At 41.6% G+C, this 18,414-nt stretch overlaps 1 protein-coding gene across 3 annotated transcripts in view; it reads right to left on the reverse strand.

Moving 5' to 3' along the window:
• Nucleotides 1–263: 263 nt before the first annotated feature.
• SESN3 (sestrin 3) overlaps nucleotides 264–18,414 on the reverse strand; it is a 45,182-nt gene continuing 27,031 nt past the window's right edge. Inside the window, exons 3-11 of one of the 3 annotated variants that reach the window (XM_054189117.1) lie at nucleotides 18,021–18,218; nucleotides 17,083–17,265; nucleotides 16,458–16,694; nucleotides 14,779–14,947; nucleotides 12,418–12,533; nucleotides 9,817–10,007; nucleotides 9,256–9,400; nucleotides 8,281–8,404; nucleotides 264–7,953 (exon numbers count right to left, since the gene is read on the reverse strand). In XM_054189117.1, the coding sequence (XP_054045092.1) occupies nucleotides 8,318–8,404; nucleotides 9,256–9,400; nucleotides 9,817–10,007; nucleotides 12,418–12,533; nucleotides 14,779–14,947; nucleotides 16,458–16,694; nucleotides 17,083–17,265; nucleotides 18,021–18,218 (1,326 nt within the window). In that variant the 3' untranslated portion in view covers nucleotides 264–7,953; nucleotides 8,281–8,317. Of the gene's footprint in view, nucleotides 8,405–9,255; nucleotides 9,401–9,816; nucleotides 10,008–12,417; nucleotides 12,534–14,778; nucleotides 14,948–16,457; nucleotides 16,695–17,082; nucleotides 17,266–18,020; nucleotides 18,219–18,414 lie in introns of all 3 variants that reach the window. The other 2 variants (XM_054189118.1, XM_054189116.1) reach the window with 2 other exon arrangements.

Raw genomic sequence — 18,414 nt, forward strand, 5'->3', positions numbered from 1 at the left:
AACTGCCAATTTAAAAGACATCCCCTTCAGCAAGCGCTATAAATTTATCAGGATCTATGTTCGCATAGATTTAATGGAATTATTACCTATATCTACCTATATATAAATAACCTATATATTAAATAATACATAGATTAAAAACCAGGACAACGGCATGGAGGGGAAGGACACTTCCCCAGGACTGGATCTCACCACAAAACACGGGATGCTCTGCTCCAGAAACGTGTTCCCCAGCACATGGCAAATGATGGATCGAACAGGAGACGGGTTTTATCCATTTTATTTAACCAATGAAATTCCTACTGATAACAATGAAAGTAATTTCAGCAAGTATAAATGCGATACAGTTTTAAACAAACCCCATTGTTCCGTACCTATAAATAGATTTTTCAAAACCTCATAAAAAGTGCAGATTTATGAATTGCTGTTAAAATGTTAATACATGATTCCTTTGTTTAAAAATGCGTTTTTGTCTCTTAACTCACCAAAAAAAAAAAAAAAAGTTCCTTCTGCATCTGTTCAGAGAAATTCAAGTTGGGTAACTTAAAAACTAACAAAAGTCACACACACGAAAAAAAATAATCCATCCCACTAGGTCAGTCTGTCCTCTGCAAAAAAAAAAAAAAAAAACAAAAAAAAAACCCAACAAAAAAAAAACCCCAACCAGCAACAACAGAAAAAAATAACTGGTAAAAGCTGCTGCGGAAACCCACAGTGAGTTCCTAGCAGCTGCCTCAACCTTGCAGGCAAACCCCCCGTGAAAGCATGGAGCCCGTGGCATCTCTGGAGCTCGGGGCCGGTGGTGGCCCCGGAGGCAGGACAGGTGAAGTGCCACCCGCCCGCGGGATGCTGCACGGACGGCGGGACACACAGAGCCACCACGGTGTCCCGTTCCGTGCTGGTGGTGGGAGCAGCAGGATCAGAGCTTTGTCCTTAATCCTCCATCCCGAACCACCGGCGCGGCCGTGGCGGGAGGAGGCGAGAAGCTGAGAGCCGCCGGGCTGGGGCTGGGTACAGCTGGTCCCCCGTGCAGGGCGAGAGGTGGGAGATGCGGTGGAACGTCACCCCCGGGCGCTGCCCTGCCAGGGGGCTCAGACCCACAGCCGCCCACGGGCCGCCAGCGCCGCTCCTTACCCCCGACACGCCGGGCTCCGCAGATGGCAAATCAAGGGCTAAATTTTGCACTCGCGAGAGGCTGGGAAGCTTTTCGGCTGCAGAAACACCGTGCCCGCGTTTTCGGTCCAGCAGCTGGTCCGTCCATCCCTCCCGCCCTGGCAAGACTCACGTTTTGCCCCCCCTGCGCCGGCGAGCAGACGGCGGGGGTCAGCCAGCAGCAGGCTTATGGGCGCGGGGGGGCTGAAAGACACGCCGGACCTCAGCTTTCCCCGCGTTCGGGTCCAAACGCGGCCAAACGCAGGGCGGCCGCGCAGCCGAGACCGTGCTTTTCGCAGAGAGGAGCTCAGCTCACCCACGGTCGAGAGGTCTGCCGGCCTCCCTCTGTCTACAGTGGTATTTTATCTACAGCAGGGTCTGTTTAGCAAGAGCAGTTTAAAGTGGCTATGTTTATCAAGTTTGCTACTTTATGAATTTAAAAAAAAAAACAAACCAAAAACAAAACCAACAACGAAACAAAAAAACCAAACCCCCAACAACTATAAATACAAAGACTCTCACACACCAGACACTTGCAGCCTGCGTGACTCATAAAACCGCATCAATATTCTGTTAAAAAGCTTATTCTACTTAAAACTATACATAGTACAAGAGACTGAAAAGTGGCAGTCGCGTACGGGCACGCTGCCTGCCCCAGGGTGGCCCACAGTCAGGTGCTGCCTAAAAAATCAAGGAGTTACAGTAACACGGCACAGGACTGCAAAGCCGATCACAGCTTCTGCTTACACCGCATACGAAGTACCAAGGGGAACACAAAAAAAGAACTGGTGTTAATACTGATGGATTAAAGAGTAACTATAAAGATCAAAACAGACGTTCACAGCATGCTACATATATTGCTCACAAACTTTTCTTTTTTTTTTTTTTTTTTAAAAAAAAAAAAAAAGGCTAATACAAAACAAGGAGTTGGCGGTCTGATTTTCAGTTATGTCGGATAGAAAGATAAAAGCATATACATTCATCATGTGGCTTTCCAGCAAAAGGAGAAAAGGGTAAAACCAAGAGATTTCAAGTTTACAAAATTCCTATTTTTTCAAGCTACAGTTTATATCCAGTTCCGGTCACAGTCGTGAAAAAGATTTCTGACCGCGTTGCCTCGCAGAGTCCAAGGGCTGTAGCCTACTTATTATTATTTTTCCCCTAAAAGCGGCCGCGTCTCCCACCGCTCCGAGCGGGCTGCTCCTGCAGCCCGGGGACGTGGCAGCCCGGCTGGAGGGATGAGGTTGGGGCCGGTGGCACGACATGAGCGTGAAGCGGGGAATGAGAAACGGTTTTGGGCTGTGCATGTTTGGACCTGCTGCTGTCGCTCCCCCCCAGACCCCTCGGCTGGAGACACCACGTTTGGGGATTCACCCATTTTGTCTGAAATCTCCCTTCCAAGGGCTGATGGGGGCAAGAAAATGTCATTCAACAGTGGCACGTTTTTCTGAGGCAGAAGCAAACGGTTCCCTTCCCCTGCTCCATCCATGGAGTCAGGAATAGGCCCCAGCTCTTGTCCTATAAGGAGCCCTCTGGAACGCCTCAGAAGAAGGCATCTCCCAGCATCTCCCCTACACACAGACACACAGAAGAACCTCTCGGACACATTGGTCAAGTTTCTTCAACTGACCAACATGTCAGCTCCTGGGCTGGCTGTGTCCCCTCGAGAGCGCCTGTGGTCTGTACCTTCTGGTGCTTCTGTGGCTTGCTCCCCACAATTTGTATGTTAATTGGCATCTTCAATACCACCTCTAATTACTCTCGGGAACAAGAGCAGAATTCAGATTTCTGTTCTCCACAAGCCCTGATGATACTCAGTACCCGCAGGAACACCCAACCCTGCCTATGTCTCCAACAGCCACTCCATGGCGTGCATTTGGATTTATCCCATAAATAAATGAAAAACCCAAATCCACTTGTTCCAGAGGCTGGCCATGGTCTGCCCGGCTGCAAGGCACCCGAGGAGCTGCCGACCCAACGGCCCCGCAAGGCTGCCTGGCACAAGAGGACCTCAAATCCCCCATTACATGTCCCTCAGAGAAACCTGCACAGCTCAACAGCTCAAGCACGGGGAGTTTTGCCAAAGAAAGCGTTTGCTTAGCGGATCCACTGGATTATTACTGTACCTCCAGAGACGGGATCTGACATGCTACCGGCAAATGCTACCTAAACGTTGTAAGCAAGTACTGAGTGTCATCCTTTCGAACCAGATTTAGAATTTTCCTGTCCAGAAAATAACCTACTACGGCAATTAAATGTTTCTGAACATGAGAAAGACCCCCTGAACCCAGCAGCAAAGGGTGACAGAGGGGCCTAGCGTTGTTTTGCAAGGTTAAGGCTCGGAGGTTGTCCCTACATGGCTGCTCGGGACTGTGAGTTAGGAAGATAGATAGGAAGCACTTGATGCAGGGGGGTGGTGGTGGCAGGTTGGAAAATGACAATTTTTACCCCTGGTGAGCAGCAGAAGGATTAAGTGTCTGCAAGAGAGACCTGATGTGTGTTGGGGGAGCAGCAGCATGACCGCATGCCAGGAAACGTGCCCGAAGGGATAAATTAATACTGACCAAGGTGCTCCTGAAGTTTCCTCGTACTACTGTGCTCTCTCCATCTCCCACACCTCTGATCTATGCAGTGGGTATGAAACGCTAAGTTCATTTTCCTTTGGAGATAAAAATTTTCATTCACAATTCCCAAATGTGGAAAAGCCGGTGGATGCCTCTCTTCAGACAAACAATAGTGCTGGGGGACATCAGGGAAAATAAATCTGAAGTTCAGATAGTGAAAACTGACGTTTTTGTCCAGGTCTTGGAGGGATCGCTAACGACAAACCAATCCTTACAGCTTTATATTCAGATCAGCTCTGGGAAAGTTCATCTACAATGAATCCGCTGCCCCCTCCCTCCATTTTGTGCAACATCATCCCTTATTTATGGGAGAAGGATCCAACCCTCCAAGGAAAGTAACTGAAAGAACATCACTTGAAATCAAGAAGATTTGGAGCATTTCTTTGTGGCCAAAACTTTTTAGTCCGGGCACAAGTTATCCACTTGCCACCACCAATAAATCTCTTCTGCAAGTAGAGGTTAAATAATCCAGCTCCTCTAAAAGGGAGTCCAAACTCTGGAACATGAGCCTGAAATGCATGCCTATGTTCATGGAAAACACACATGCATGAGAAACATCGAGAACCTGTTCTGCAAGAGCAGCAGCTTACAGTTTAACTGCTTTGGGAAAGATTTCTCTAAGCCTATATTAAGTCCCCAAAACAACCCATTTCATTAACAGTCGCTGCAAATCGCACGGATCTGCTACTTGTTATTCCTTTTATCTCTATGGAAACTGATTTTATTCTATTGAATTTAGGTGACTCAGTATCTTTAAAAATCTGACTCAAAAATGCAAGTGGGCACCTTGTAGGATTTTGCTAAGTGCCTAGGTGCTTAAATTCCCATGGAAATTTTGGCAACTAGCCGCTTCTTCCAAATCCCTTGGAAACATCTATCAGCATCACTACAAATAAAAATACTTTTGAAGAACGTGGCCCTCTGACCTTCTGCACTCAAGTAACAGAGAAGCAAGATGTTTTCCTCTTTGTTCTGCTCTGATCTGTTCTAAATTTATAGAGACCTGACTTTATAATCGTTTACAATCACTGATTTTCCTGTCCTTAAAGTTTTTTTTAATACATAGGAAGAGATGACAGTGGCAGTTGTTTAAGTCTTAAAGCTGAAAGTACATCCTTTTCATTTTAATGAAGGCTTTAGGACAAAGAATATATGTTTCAGTCGTCTAGATGAAAATACAGCTCACCAAAATTCTCCCGGGATACCACAGCTCTAGCTTTAGTAGCTCTCTGCACAAACTGTACCTTCGTTTTAAATGGTTTTTGTTCCTGCATGATGGCACTCTTGTGATGTTCTGCTGCAGGCAGAGTGCTCTGGGAAATGCAAATGCTTTTCTCCAGTCGGCACCTTTTTCACTTCTCTTCGTTACCAAAAAAAAAAAAGGGAGCAATTTCAGCCAGAACGTACCCTGTCGCAGCGCACGTTTTGAAGCGATTCTGCCATGTTAAGAAGCTGCCCGCGCTCAAAAGCCCCGTTCCCTACTTCCAGCTTTCCCTGTGCTTGCTGGCTAATTGTACCTACCAAGCTTCCTCTTCAGTAGACAGGAGACTGCACACTTTGTTTTTGTGTTGGTCGCAGCTGGGATTTTGTGGACTAACGTTCATTAATGCTGGTAAATATCAGTTCCAACAAAGGAACACAGAGGGAGAATATCTACACTTCCAACGATTACGGTACTCTTAAGAATAAAATCAATGAAGAAAGTGTGAAGATTCACATTCATGAGTGCTTTAAAAATGCAAAAAATCCAAGAACACTTGCACATTAAAATTTGGCACAGTGTGAGCCTAAAGCGTGCGTAAAGCGTATGGTAGAGTTGCCTGACTTTAAACACCTATTCTGAACAAACACCTATTAAAAATCATAATTTTGAGTATAAAAACTAGGCTATAAATTGTTACACTGTAAATGCAATACTTTGAAAAAAAAAAAAAAAATGCCACGTGGAAAACATTTCCAGAAGTTTCAAGTTTGCATTTAATATTAAAAAAAAAAAAAAAAGAGAAATAACAAACTAGTTGTACAATGACATTTCCTACGGTGGAATGTCTTGCAGGCCATATGTGACTTGATATGGCACCTTAAAAAAAAAAAGAAAGAAAAAGAAATCACTGGTTTACTACAAATTTTATGAAGCAATCCATTTATGGTTTCTGTATTTCAAATCTGCTCACGTACTTTGCTCAGAAGGCATCTGAGCTGGCAAGTATATTTCGTAAGGAAAGAAGTAAAGGCACTCAATGTTTCCACACGTGAAACTCAACCTACTCTAAGAGTCTTTGCACTTCTGAAGGGAAACTGCGCCACCGTATTAGTTACCCAAATCTAGTTTCACCTCTTTTCCAGAGCTCAGCTGTGCTTCTTGAGAACTACTTGACTTTTCAAAGCAAAGGAATTTAAAGTAGTACTGTACAGTTCCCATCGCTTGAAAAAAAGCAAAAGTATTGCATGAAAACGTCTCTCAGCAGAACTGTTTTACTTTACAAAAGCCATTAGGTATGGCCACTACAGTCACAAGAGGGAGCAAAAAGGACCATAACAACTTAGAAAGTTAATCTAAGTTCATACATAGGAGCATCTCAACACTTCCGAGAAATCTTTGCAGTTAGCTATAAAAGATAAATAAATCTGATGTTTTACCCAACGCTCTCTCTAGAAGAGAGTCCGATGCTGTCTATTGGGTCGTTTTCTAAATAGTCAACGTTACATTAAAAAAAAAAAAAAAGACTGATTTCTTCCTCAAAAGGTTTTCACATGCAGAGCCTGCAGTCTGAAAGTGCAGAAAAGTGTACAATCATTTAGCTTTCCAATCCGGAACAGACAGATAAAGCAAAAAAACCAACATGCGAAGTCACAGCAAGGTATCAGGAAAAGGGAAAAAGAGAGAAAACTAACTTTTGTAGCGTACTGGTCCATGATTTTGTCAATGAAAAGTGTTACAATACGACTGATAGTACTTTTAAAAACTATTCTGCAATCACCGATGGAAAAAAAATCCTGTATAAATGCCTACAATCCAATGGAACATTAAAAATAAACCTATCCAGTTATTTTTGAACGTATGCAACAGAAATAAAGGTCACCCTCCTCAAAGAAATATGAAAAGTCCAAACCAACAGACAAAAGTTGAAGCAGTGTCAACTTGCATCCTACTGGGTAAGTTTAAGCATCTCTTTAGGCACTTCACTGGTTCATTAATGCAATACAAAATAAAGCTATAAATATCAACATTTTGTGCTCTTAAAAATCAGTCAAAAGCAACAGAAAACAGCACAAAAGTGTGACATTTTTGGCAGCTTATTTCTTCCCTTCCCCAATATCACCAGTTGTCCAAGAATGCTTTGTTTTGGGGATGCTTTGGCATCTCAGTATCAGGTTGTCTTAAGCCGTAAAAGCTAAAACAAAACTGCTAGGCCTTAGACAATAAAGAAATTTGGTTTTAAAATTTCTTTATGGCTATATAAGAAGGACACTTTAGCAGTGGCATGAAAGGGAAAAAAGCTTGCTTTCTTTTTAAATATTGCACTTTTCTTTTGTTCACTCACACTAATGCATAGAAACTTTTTAAACTTTGAATATTAAAATTTCATGCTATGAAAACGTTATGGGAAATAAATTTCTATACATCCAATATGAAAGAACAGATATGCTAGCCTTCCTTTACTTTCCTTAGTTAAAACATTGAGAAAGGAGAGAGTGCAAAAAAACCCATAACCCTATTTTTGGTCAGCCCGTGTATTAACTTTATAGGTGCCAACTAAACAAATCGCAACGTGTGATGAGCATGGGTACTGTAAGGACAACTGAGGGTGACTGTCAGTAAAACAAGATTATGCATGATCGGAACACGGTTAAGTGTGGCTGAAATGGCAAATCGCGAGGCCTCTTCTCTCGGGAAGGGGCACAACAAAGCAGATGAATTTCGCACTTCAGTAGCATGCTGTAGGACTTATCACGATTAATTTCACATTACAGTGTGCTCAATGTTTGCATCCACATCTCGCATCACCTTCAATTGCTGTAGTAAGACGGTGACTGGCAAGCAGTCTCCAGGAGACACAGAAGAATCCAGTGGGCAATCCGATGCAACGCAGTCCGTGCGTCTCTGTCACGAGTCACGACATGGTGGTACATTCTCAGGACAGGCAGAACCGATCTTCTGCTGGACTCCACTAATCTGAAAAATGATTGCTTGGAAAAAGAAGTCTCTAAGCACTTTACTCTGGTGCTTAAAGAACAAAGCGCTAGGATTGGATATAATAAAAACAGTTTCAGGATCCTGACCACTGGACAGAAATCCATCCGGAAACAATGCAGAGTAGTGCTCCTCAGTGTTACTTTTGTTATCATTAGTAATGTTAAGCATCAAGAAAATAAAACACGTCATTGCACATTACAGCCGCCAGGAAGCACGGCTAAACTTTGACACTAGAGAATTGAATAACCTGATGCTACATCACAAACAGCTTCTGGTGTGTATCTATTTCGAAAGGTCTTTACATACTCAGTAAAAACTCCTTTACTCCAGCCCAGCGAATGCTTCAGGTTAAGTGACGAGTTATGGCACGAAGGGCATACAGAAGTTCGGCTTGCATACGAGCTTCCATTAGAAGTAGATTGACATGAACCTGTTAAAAATCAAACCAGCCATTTAGTTCACCTCTGAATGCAACATCGTGTACCCATTTAGGCTAAAATTTCTAATCTTTAGTAAAGTATCGCTGCAAGAAACTATGTCCTTTCCCCCGGGACCCTGCTGCAAGGCTCCAGTTCCTCTTGAGACAGCTGTGTCGTATGCCAACGCTAGACAACATCCTAGGACTGTGGGGAACTAGCCTCAACTGCTGCTTTAAGCAGTCTTCCATCTGAGGAGTCCCAGTAAAACCATTTTTGTATCTTAACGGTATTAGTTCTTTATGAATTATATTTTGTTTTCTTTACTACCACCTGCGACTGCTATGTAGGAGCATGGAATTAGGAAGAGTTTATGTGCCAGCCAGGCTAGCAGGCACACAAGCACTGATGCCTTGTTAGGAAGCATTTAACTTGTATATCGGAAAACATGTTGACATTTTTATTGACGAAAAACACCATGAAGATTATATATATATACACACACACATATATATGTGTGTGTGTCTGTGTATATACACGTATATGAGTTAAGATCTTTCTTTGATTCCCAAATCCCAAGTATTGGCATGGCTGACCACTTCTGCATTCCCAAGTTCATCCACTTTTCTTTTACAGTTGTCAGTTCAATTTTATGGAGAAGTCACTCAAAATAATAATAATAATAATAATAATAATAATAATAATAATAATAATAATAATAATAATATTTCCAGTACACTAAGAAGGAATTTTGTAAAACTGGTATCTATCTGTCTTCTCATTAAAAACAGATTTTTTGACAGATACTGCCATTTTTAAACAGCACAGGGTCTCTGTGAAGCCATTTTGGCTCTGAAATACGTACCTTCTCCGAGTGCTTGAACTGACGCCAGTAACTATCGTACATGCGCTTGGTAGTTCTCTCTGGGTAGCAGGTCACTGTCTTTATGTAAACCTTCAGGCTGCGTTCAAGTAACTGATTAACTTCTCCATAATCATAGTCGTCATACCTAAATAACACAGGCAGTCACTCTGTTGGATCTAAGTTTTTAAAAGCACGGTCTTAGGCAGCATTATGTTCTTAAGTTTGGGAATTGAAGCATTTATAATACATACTAGAAAACCACCTGCTAACAGAGGATCTGAAAGGTGTAATACTAGGATGTTGTGTTTTCTGAACAAAGGATACAGGCTGGCTTCAGAGAAGACATTTTTGTCATAATTTCCGTCCTGATTCATAATAATTTTCTCCACTGGAAGCAAAAGTTACACTGATATGCCAGCAAAACTACTCTAACTTCCAGACTGAGGTACCATCTCCACTTTAACACCCGGAGTCTAAAATTATGCTTTTCACATGGTTCATTTTTGATTCTGTTCACACACTTTAAAAGGCACTCCTAAGCCAGGGGATCTTCATCCATACCTGATTCCATACATACAGTGGACATAGTTAAATAAAGCTCTTCTTAGCGTAGTTGTATCAACATCTTCATGTGTTGCCATAGTGTTATACGTGAGGTTATATACCATCCGAAACTTCTCATCGAGGAGATGCCCGATATCAGAATAAAGCCTGTTTACAAGGGAAAAGCCATGATTTTCCCAAGTATAGTCCTGCAGGAAGAGAAGGAAATACATAAATGTACAAATGAAGTGAAGTCCCTACCTGATCCTCTCTATAGCTCAATAATTTTTGTTGTCTGCTAGTTATAATTTTATTCTCTTCCAAAAGTTTGCATTTTGAATCCTTCATCCCTGTCACCTGCTCCATTCCCCCAGGCTTCCTGGCAATGAATGTCATATCACAGCACCCCACCTCCAGCTGGATATCATTGGCCTACAGGAGGAAAAACCCCAAGCTTCTCTTGAAGTGTTGAGGCAATTTTCTGCTCTCTGCTGTGCCACTCTGACCGGTGACGTTCTGTGTGGGATGGGCCTGTAATTTTAAAAACTTGTTCCCCTTGGTGGCTTTGATGCTTAGCTCTCAGCAGAGATGGAGTATTTACTTCCACCTAGGACGTACACTCATTGGGTAAAGCGCTGAACCGTCCTTGAACAAACTAATAAAATCCAGGCTGCTTTGGTCTTAGACAAGCACCTGGATTGCAAGGATAAAAGCTTGTCTGCTCACATCAGGAATGGGAAGTCTCTGCATAGTGGCATGGCATCATCAGCAGAGAACGACCCTGCTTCGGAGCAGCGTGCAACCACTCTCCACACTGCGGTTATACGGAACACGTTAGTTTGCCCACATCCTTGGCAAGGGCTCAATCATTCAATCACTGATGCCATCTTTACAATCGAGGGCATCATCTCCATGTCCTTCCTGTGTCTGGCTGTTTTCAAAAGGTACTGTTGAGCAAGGGTCCTCACCCAGGCGCTTTAGGGAACGTCTACTGGACTGGCCTCCCGATCAGGATAGTGGGGAAGAGTATGTAGGACGGTACTCAGCTGCCTAACAGAGGCATTCAGTGACATCTGAAACGCACCACAACATCACACTGGGCCTCCAGCTGCCGGTCCAAAAGACCGTAAGGCTTGTGAGAAATATGCTGTACCTTCCAGCCCTGTAAAGGTGTCCAGGACACCTGGGGTATCACAAAAGCCTCTGAAAACCAGAAGCTTCAGGAGGAGGAAAGAACTGTTTACTAAGAGCAGTTAATCCATACTAACGATGAGAGAGAGAAAAAAATAAATTTAAAGACATTCTGCTGTGTACAGAATACCTTTTTCTATTACTAAATTTAAACCCACAGAGATAAAGGCAGTCTTCTTTTATCAGAACAAGGACTGGATTTATTGCAGGGCTTTGGGATGCTACTGCGATTTAGATAGCGTTCATCGCAGAGCATTTGGGAGGCTGTGGGTATATACATCTAACTGCTTAAGAGTAGGGCATACTAATAAAGTTAAATTATCAAGGTGACTCCTTTGAATGTAGGCCAGAAGCTGTCCTGTTTATTTAAGAGTAGAGATGGTTTAGTTCCAATTTCAACTTCTGTAGAGCTTTTTTTCCATGGGAGCCTGCTGCTCCTAAAAGTAGTTAAGCAGAATGTTTGATTTACAGGCACTGACTCTATGCCTTCCTCTTTTTGGCAATATCTACCTACTTTAGGCTCATATAAAGACCGCAGAGTAAATTATCCAGATCAGCAGAGACTGCTATATAGCTAAATACATTTCCTGAGAGTGATCATGGATTCTTTATTTTACAGTCTTAGATACATGTTCTGACCACAAAGTTTTCCTGCACCCACTGTTTTTTTAATTAAAGTTCTCTGATTTGGTTTAAGATTTCTTCTATTGCTTACAACCTATTACTAGACTGCTGATTAATCTACTCTATAAGCTGGAACAGAACCACCAAGAATGTCCCTCCTGTTATATATACCATGAAGAAGTTCACGTGTCGGGTCATGGAAGAAGATGCCAGTACGTAAGACAATGTACAGGTAAAACGTACATGCTGTTCCTTCAACAGCACTGAACAATATATTCAGATATAGCTCAAAACTTCAGTAATCATATTTAAGAATTCCTTTTCTTTTCTAAAATTCAAAGTCCAGTGATTTGGTGGATATACGAGGACAATACTCACCAAACTGCTCTCACAGACATGTATAACATCTATGTATTGATAACCATTGGACAGACAAGACTTGATAAAATGGCAGAAATAAAGAGTTCTTCCAGCAGATTTTTTCTACAACATCTGGAGGGATGGAACGGGAATTCTCTCTTTTCTACCTTTCACTTTTATTCCAGATTTAGTGAGATGCTTTACAGTTTTCAAACATTAATTCTGGTAATAATTGGAATAAGACTGGAAGCTAAGTATTCCCTTGTCTGAGATTTACGAATAGTAAAAAAACTCATCTCATGGAAGCTTGTGAGTTATTTAATGGACCAGGACAAGAAAAGGAGCATGCAACAAACATGCCCCACTACAACCGCTTTACGCTATTTGCCCCGTAATGAGATATACAAACATTCTTTGAATGAATGTTCTTTGAAGAGACGGTACCTGAGCTCTGAATGTTGGCAGATGATCTTCTCCTCGCCTCGCAAAGTCTTTGTACCCAAACCCAGGATCTTCAATATAGCGGGAGACATCTGTAGAAACTATTTCATCATCAAATGCTGTGAATAAAACAGCAAAATGCTTCACTTTAGCCAAGCACATGAGTTAGCGCTGACTTCCAACTATCACTCTACTACAGGACTAGAGAACAATTTTAGAAGTTGTGCAAAGGAAGAGAGCGGTATGAAGGAAAGAAACATTTCAATCCCAGCCTGCTTGTATGGGATCCATCCCTTTCATGGAGCCAACTAAATGTCAGCCTATACCAGACATCTAATGTGCTTCTACAAAACGGGAGAAGATGAACTAAACTTCTGTCTGGAGGTGTGCTTTTCTCTGTGTTGACTTCTGAGGGAGCCCAGGTATCTTAAATCAGCAAGACGAATCCCATTAGGAAAGTCATTGTGCTAGGATAAGAAACAGAAAGACGTACCCTTGACAAGAGGACTGCTACGCTGAGCAGGTACGGTGTCAGGAATTACACCAGCTCTGTTTTATAACCCGGAGTTATGAGCGACCAGAAAGCAATGCAACACTCCACTTGTAAACAGCAGTTGAAGATTATATGAAAGCAAAGAGCTCTACCGTACATCAGGCTGAAATTCTGCCAGAAGCTCTAGTAACTAAGCATCTTCAAAGAGCTCCAAAACGTGTCACTAAGCAAACGCAGGTTCTCTATCAGGAATCAATCTTTCCCTCCCAAATAAACAGGTGGCTCGATTGTGTAACTACCTCTGCAGAAGTTGACTACCGCATAGCTGACTGCATTTGACCCTGATGTTAAAATCCTGGCTCGCTTCCACATGCATTGACAGAACAGTTGCCATATGTCCACTGTTAGCACCTTGAAAAGTCAGTTAATCTAAGAATTGCAGAAGTGCTTTATCTCCTCTTTGCCTCATTAAACAATCAAAACATAGCTGCATAGGAAGAAGCTCACAGAGCATCTGCTACAGCAAATCCTCAGCAAAGAATAAAAAACCTGCACACATAGACTCCTCTCCCCTAAAAAGGACTGAATTTCATGAAATGGTAAAGGCCCAATGCTTACAGACTCTCAACCTAAAACAGCACAAGGCAAAGAGGGAGGGAAGTCCACAAAAATATCAGTAACCGCATAAAAAAACCCCTTCTGTCCCAAACAACACCTCTTCCTTACACGCCTTCAGTTGCAGAGACTCATGGAAGTCTTGATTTGATAATGAAACTGCAATAGGCGTCAGTTTATCTGCACTGTTGATGCTGTCTGACCAAAGAAAAACAAAGCAAGAATGGACAATGTCCATTTCTTAAAACCCAGCCATGACATTGCTGGATGTCTCTTTTTTCAGAGATTTTGCATGTTCCCAGAGAGCCACAAAACAACGTCTCTGCTGGTCCACAATACATTCTTCCTCCCTTTTGGGCTCAGTGCACAAGAAGTTATGATACCTTCAAAAATGTTTGGTCTGAAGCTACCGAGACCTAAATTCACAAAGAACAGTGTCAGTAAAATGTGAAGCATTTTATGGGTCACTTCTTAAAAAAAGACACAAGCTATCATCTTCAAGTAGCCTCCACTATGAGGAAATGGTTGGAGTTTCTGATTTTCTTAATGGTATTCTTTCTCCGAACACTTTCTTTGGAAAAAAATATCCCACTTCCCTGTCTAAGGGAAACAGATTTCTTTGTATGGTTTGTTAGAGGTGAAGACCTCCAGAGCACATGAAGAACATTGGAAAAGAGGCTTTTAGCTCAGAATTTTGAACATTATTTAATAATAAAAAAAATGCTAAGAATCTCTATCATAACACAAGGCAGTGGAACAGCACAGCGATATGATCACTCCGAACAGCAAGTTAGGTGGGGCAGTAAATGGCAAAAAAGTTGAGTCTCACCCCAATCTATTTCTTGAACTAAATGTCGTGTCTGAAGGCTACTTATGAGCGTCATTGAAATTCTAAGCATTGCAGAACCTAAATCTGTGAAATAGTATTGAATATTTACATGAATGGATTATTTTGAAGACACAGAGCATATAAAGAAAGAGAAATTTACACCCAACTTTTTAAAGAACCCTACAGGCCTTTTTTTTTTTTTTAATATAGAACAGCTAAATTTCAAGTAGCAAAAAGGATGGTGTTATTTGCCAATCAGGAAATCTTAAGCAGATGAAGCAAGTGACAGGACCACCCTTACTACACTCCTACCAGACCAAGAACCAGAATAAAGAAATGGACAGAAAAAGTTGCAGTCACCGAAGTGGCCTCAAGTGTTTAGTTCTTACAAAGCACAAACAAAAGGGAACTGGAAAAGCATAAATACCTCCACTAATTACTAACAGACTCTCCTTCTTCTCCTTTTCAAAGCGAGTTGCCATTTCTTCCTGAGAGGCTTCCTCGTCCTCTTTATCTTCTTGTAGCCTCTTCATCCTTTCCATTAAGGCCTCCAGCTCACTTAAAGAATCTGCAATCTGCAAAAACACCATGACATTCTGCAAAATTAGAAGATAGACAACGTGTGTCATCTTCAGATTTCATGCTCGACAACAAACGTTCTCAAAAACAGATAGCAGCAGCAAACACAAAACCTCAAGCCAGAATGCGTTTTGTCACATAGAGCGTAGACAAACAAGTTTCAGACAGGGAGAAGAAGGGAGCCGGGAAGTGTGAATCTAACCTATCGCAGTAATCTACTGCAGCGGGATTAACAGTGGAAGAGGTGGTGTTTGAATGTGGAAACCATAGTCGCTTATAAGATCTATTCCTCCACGTAGATGGCTCAGGAAAAGCCACCTGTGTGCCCTACATGTATCAGAAAACAGCTTTTAATATTAAGGTAACTTTTTTCAGTCTACTGGTAATGCAAGATAAGTTTCTGAAGAGATACAGTGCAACACTGCAATACAGGAACACAACCTGAGACAACAAATCAGCGTGTTTTTTTTCATTACACGTGATCAAAATAAACATTACGTTGACCCTTTTTCTTGCCTTTGTGAAGAAAACAGGCCTCTCTACCAGAAATACATCAAAGTTTGGGGTTTTGTGAACTGTACTTGTCACTCAGATTTTTCATAAGATAAATTGTTTGGTTTTTCTGTTCCATCTTTTCCTTTTGATTCTTTTCTTCTGCCCATAGCTGTAACTGTTTCTTAGTATGCTACTCACTGCTTAACAAGCAGCACAGAGTCAGCAGCAGCCCTTTGCCCACTACAAATGGGAAATAAGACACCCCGGTGATTTGAACTAGCATGTCTCACAGCCCAGAAATTTAAGATACAGCAATTGAACTGACTGATCACGTGGTCACATTGTACTGCTAATTTTGAAAGATACACCTAGCGACTCAAAGGCAATGAGGCTAATTCATCAATCGGCATTAATTCAAGGACACGTCTTCAAAGCATTATAGAGCCACTTTCAGAAAAAAAAGGTCTACATTTAAGTTAATTAACTAGTAATCAAAGTTCTCTTTTGGTTGATTCAAGACTGGAACACCACTGTGAAGAATTAAGTAATTTTATTTCAGACATTTCCGCCCATCTACGTGGAAGTGTTGCAGAATTGATCTGCTTTGTGATTTTAAGCCTTGAAGTTAAAATTATTGTAATTATTATGACTTTTGGGGCTTTTTTTTAATTTCTTTTTTCATTCTGCACGTTAGGAACATGAATGACGTAATACTCCAGTCAGCGACACACTATCTGAAGAAACTGGGACTTCAAGCTTTCAGCTGAAAGCAAAGTTTTAGTCTTGCCCAATGGGTTGTGAGATTTAACTATCAGAATTACATTGCTCTGACTACCATCAACCGTTAAAATGTGGTTCTCAATAGATTACACTGAAAACTGCTAGAGCAAACATAAGAGCTACCAGACTCAAGCATTCCAGTAAAGTAGACAAAACCGTTCAAACTACCCTGAAATTTAAACAGGAAAGAATGGAAGAAAGTTTTCTAATGCAAAACAGAGGCAAGCAAAAGAATCTTCTTGCAACACTAACCCCAAAGTTGCTACTTGTGAGGGATGCATTTTCTATGTTGTTGTCATTGGCAAGATCACAGACACAGAAGTTGTTGACTGCTATAAGTCTGACTCCATTAGATGTATCCGGATCTCTCTCTGGATTAATGCCACTACCAAATACAAAACTTGCCAAGGCATGATAATGTGCCAACAGGACAACAGCATGCACCAGTTCAGGAAGAGACCAATTATTTTCCCCAGTCTTGACAAGTTTCTGAAATGAGAATAAAAAGAGTGTAAATATAAAATTTCCTTTGGCTCCCAGCTTTTTTATAAAACACTAGGTATTTTAAAAAGTGATCAATTCCTTTCTTCCAATAATACCATATTCCTCTTGCACACAAACTCTCACTGGATAAAAAAAGATACACTGAATATATTACCTCTTTTCTTTTGGGGTTATTTTAGCCAATGCTATTCCTAAAAAGTAAATCTTGTTGGCTTTGTCACACAGAAAGAATTTATTGGCTTATTTGATGCTCTAGTACTTCCCTGAATTCTTTAACTCAAGGTAATGAAGCCTAACCAGACACTTGTGTAGTTCTTAGCAGTTCTTATTACCGGACGTTTACTGCTATTTGAGGGTACGACTTAACAGGTACCTGGATGTGCTCTTTCGTGATTAACCAGGGCCGGTGTGCAAGGAGTTTGTTTATTTCGTTCAGATTTTTCAGTCTTTGGGGAATGTATTCTAAACCGTTCAACCACTCCGCAATCCCGCCGGTCTTCAAAAACTCATCAACGTGCATATTTATTAGGTAGGAACACTGATGTCTGGCAGCAGCCTGGAATAATTAAACACAGAGGGAAAAGGGCAGCACATTACCATGTAATTGGATTTTGCTGCAGGTGGAAGACAGGTTACTAACACAAAACAAAAATACAATTTCATTCCAAGCGGCCATGTTTTATATTGCAATGCATTTCTATACAGTATGGGGGATTCTCCAATAAAAATACGTTCGATTACTTTACTCCGAATGGCAGAATCTAATTTAGGTTGGAAGAGATCTCTAGAGGAGACCTGGTCCAAACCCCTGCTCGTGGTAGGGCTGACTTAGATCAGGTTGCTTGGAGCCTTGTCCAGACAAGATCTCCATCCCTAGAGATCACACAACCTCTCTTCACCCCTGTTGCAATGTCTCGACATCCTCTTGGTAAAAATTCTTTTCCTAGTGTCCACCTGGAATTTGTTGTGACTTGAGTCCACTGCATCTCATGCTACTGCCGTGTGCTGATGGCTAAATATACAGAAATAAGGCTACACAGTTTTAACTGCTGTCTGTAACACTTCACTCTCATGGGCATGTGAGAAGTGTATCACTGTGGGAAACAGGGAAACATATACATTGCTAATTCTCCCTTCTCACTGAAAACATTTGGCTAAGCATGCTTTACTCTGATGAAAATCGACAACAAAAATTCACCCCCTGTCAAAATATCACACTAGTCTCTCCTTTCTAAAGTCTTCCTTTTTTCTTCTGTTTTAAATACATAAGTCAAGGTCAAAGGAGTAAATACATAGCCTGTTGGTACATACCATTATAGCAATGTAGTGCCTATAGGGCAAAGGAAGGGGCCCATCCATGCGTAGCATATAGAACTGGCTGCGGAGGAAAGACTCCAGGTACTGAGTATGGATACTCATGACCTGCGTGATGTTGTCCAGGCGACCAGACGTAGAGTATTCTTCCACAAGAAGATTGGTACGTTCATCCAAACCGTTTGCTTGCATAACCTGTAAAATAAGATGGACAAACTTAACAGAGAAAGAGATTTTCTCTAGCTTTAGCCCTGGAGAGAAACATATTGCGGTATGAAAGGTTTGCTTGTGTACAAACTTAAAGGAGATCCGGACGTGTATTTGTAAATATACACGCTTGCATGCGTGCAAATACACACATACAGATGCTACTTGTATACTGAGAAGTGAA

The sequence above is a fragment of the Rissa tridactyla genome, chromosome 1 (assembly GCF_028500815.1).
Source record: "Rissa tridactyla isolate bRisTri1 chromosome 1, bRisTri1.patW.cur.20221130, whole genome shotgun sequence".
NCBI classification, from domain to species: domain Eukaryota; kingdom Metazoa; phylum Chordata; class Aves; order Charadriiformes; family Laridae; genus Rissa; species Rissa tridactyla.